General features: G+C 52.6%; 1 protein-coding gene across 1 annotated transcript in view; it reads left to right on the forward strand.

Annotated features, from left to right (window-relative positions):
- Nucleotides 1–1977, forward strand: part of TBX3 (T-box 3) — a 14293-nt gene that overhangs the window by 10386 nt on the left and 1930 nt on the right. The window contains exons 8-9 of the mRNA XM_010828830.1: nt 2–130; nt 1921–1974. Of these exons, the coding sequence (XP_010827132.1) occupies nt 2–130; nt 1921–1974 (183 nt within the window). The remainder of the gene's footprint in view (nt 1; nt 131–1920; nt 1975–1977) is intronic.

The following is a 1977-nucleotide window of genomic DNA, read 5'->3' on the forward strand; positions in this document are numbered from 1 at the left end:
GTCCGGGGCCTCCACAGGCGTCTCGGGCCTGGATTCCACGGCCATGGCCTCGGCTGCCGCGGCGCAGGGACTGTCGGGGGCGTCGGCCACCCTGCCCTTCCATCTTCAGCAGCACGTTCTGGCCTCTCAGGTATTTATCAGCTGCCTCTGTAGCCCCTCCTTCCATGCACTCTCCTTTGCCTGCCTTTTAGAACCAGACCCTCACCAAGTCTCCCTGCCTAATAATAACTTATTATTATTACTAGGGGCAAGGCTTATTTCACTGATTCATCATAACCTCACACCCACCCCCTCAAAACTTAAGAAAACAATTTTCCCCCTAAGTTAAGGGCTGTGTCTAGCAGAGTAACTAGGTGGTATAACTCTCCACAGCATTTCCTTTGTGCCAGGCACGCTCTTCTCAGTGCTTGATCTATTCTGTTTTTCGGTGATCCTATGATCACCTCCACCTTCTAAATGAAAGAGCAGAGCTCAGAAATGTTGAGTAACTTAACCAAGATCACACAGCTGGTAGGTAGGTGGTGGACATGAGTCTCTAGCCCTAGGCACTCAGACTCTGGGGGCCTTTTCCAGGGGCTGTGATTTTAGCTTCAGAGTTGAAATGTCTCTTAAATGTTTTACAGCCAGCCCTCCCCCAAGACTAGGGAGAGATCATGGCTTGGGGATGGGAACTGACTCCCTGCAGATGAGTTGAGTCTGTACCCTCCAATATGAAGCTACTTCCCTGCCCCCTCCCATCCCTCACTGCAAGCAGGCCAAGCTGCTTCCCAAAGGGTTAATAGTTTGTGCACACGTGGGAAATGTCAGAGGACAGACTGGGGCTATGGCAGGCCTAGCAGCCTGTGTAAGGCTGAGACAGCTGTGTAGGGACTCCGGGCAGCTGTGGGGAGACATTTCAGGCGGCTGGAAGTGCTCTGAACCTGGGCAAAAAGATTCTATGAGGTTTTCTGCACGCCCTTGCCTTTTGCCTCCTCCCCTCCAGGGAGGAGGGAACCAGAAAAGGGCTGGCTTCTGCCCTTCTGCCATCCCTCCCATCTCTTGATCTAGCCCTTTCTGGAGCCATCACTGGTAGGTAGGTGACAGGTGGGTGAGGGGCTTCCTGGCTCAACAAGTAGTAACAGTACTACTGAGGCAATGGGTCCAAGCCAGGGCCCCAGGATTTGAATTCTGCTTCTGCCACTTGCTAGCTGAGTGACTTCCTATACTGGGGCCTACCTCAGTTTCTCCACTTTTAATATCTGGGGCTCCACCAGCATATCTGGGGCTAGATGATTTCTCCATCTCTGTTCATAGCAAATACCCTTTACTCTCTCCCCTTCCAACTTGCCCTCACCCCTTTGCCTTTTGCTTAAGGATCTTCCCCAGATTTATTTATTTTTTTAGAAACTTCTAGAATGGAGTGGAAGGGCTGTGAGGTGGGGCAACAAGAATTGGCGGGGGGGGGGGGGGTGGAAATATATGTCCAATAGTTTATGCCCTCTGGTTTTCAGCCAGCTACTTTTGTGGGGTAGACTGTAGCCCCATTTAACAGGTGGAACAACTGACTGATGGGAGAATTTCCAGCAGTCTTGATGGCCAAGCACCTTATGTGAAGCATATTGCAGGCGGCAGCAGTTCATTTCATACCCACAGAGTCCCCCGAAAGAATACGAGTTGTTGAACTTTTCCGTTTTTGCCATACAAGAAAGCTGAGGCCTAGGGAGTACTTTGGCTTAGAGTAACACAGCTCAGATTTGGGTCTAGACGCAGAAGTTGGAGCGTCCTGCTCCCCATCCCCCCGCCCCATCCCAGGGAGTGAGGTTAAGGACTCATCCGAGGGGATGGCAGGGGGTGGAGGAGGGGTGGTGGATGAGGTCGGCTCCTCCCCACCGCGCAGGCCCCGCTTGCTCACTCTATCCTGTTGTTCTCCTCCTTGCCCAGGGCCTGGCCATGTCGCCTTTCGGAAGCCTGTTTCCTTATCCCTACACGTACATGGCC

Source organism: Bison bison, unplaced genomic scaffold (assembly GCF_000754665.1).
Source record: "Bison bison bison isolate TAMUID 2011002044 unplaced genomic scaffold, Bison_UMD1.0 scf7180017864495, whole genome shotgun sequence".
In the NCBI taxonomy this organism is placed as follows: Eukaryota; Metazoa; Chordata; class Mammalia; order Artiodactyla; family Bovidae; genus Bison; species Bison bison.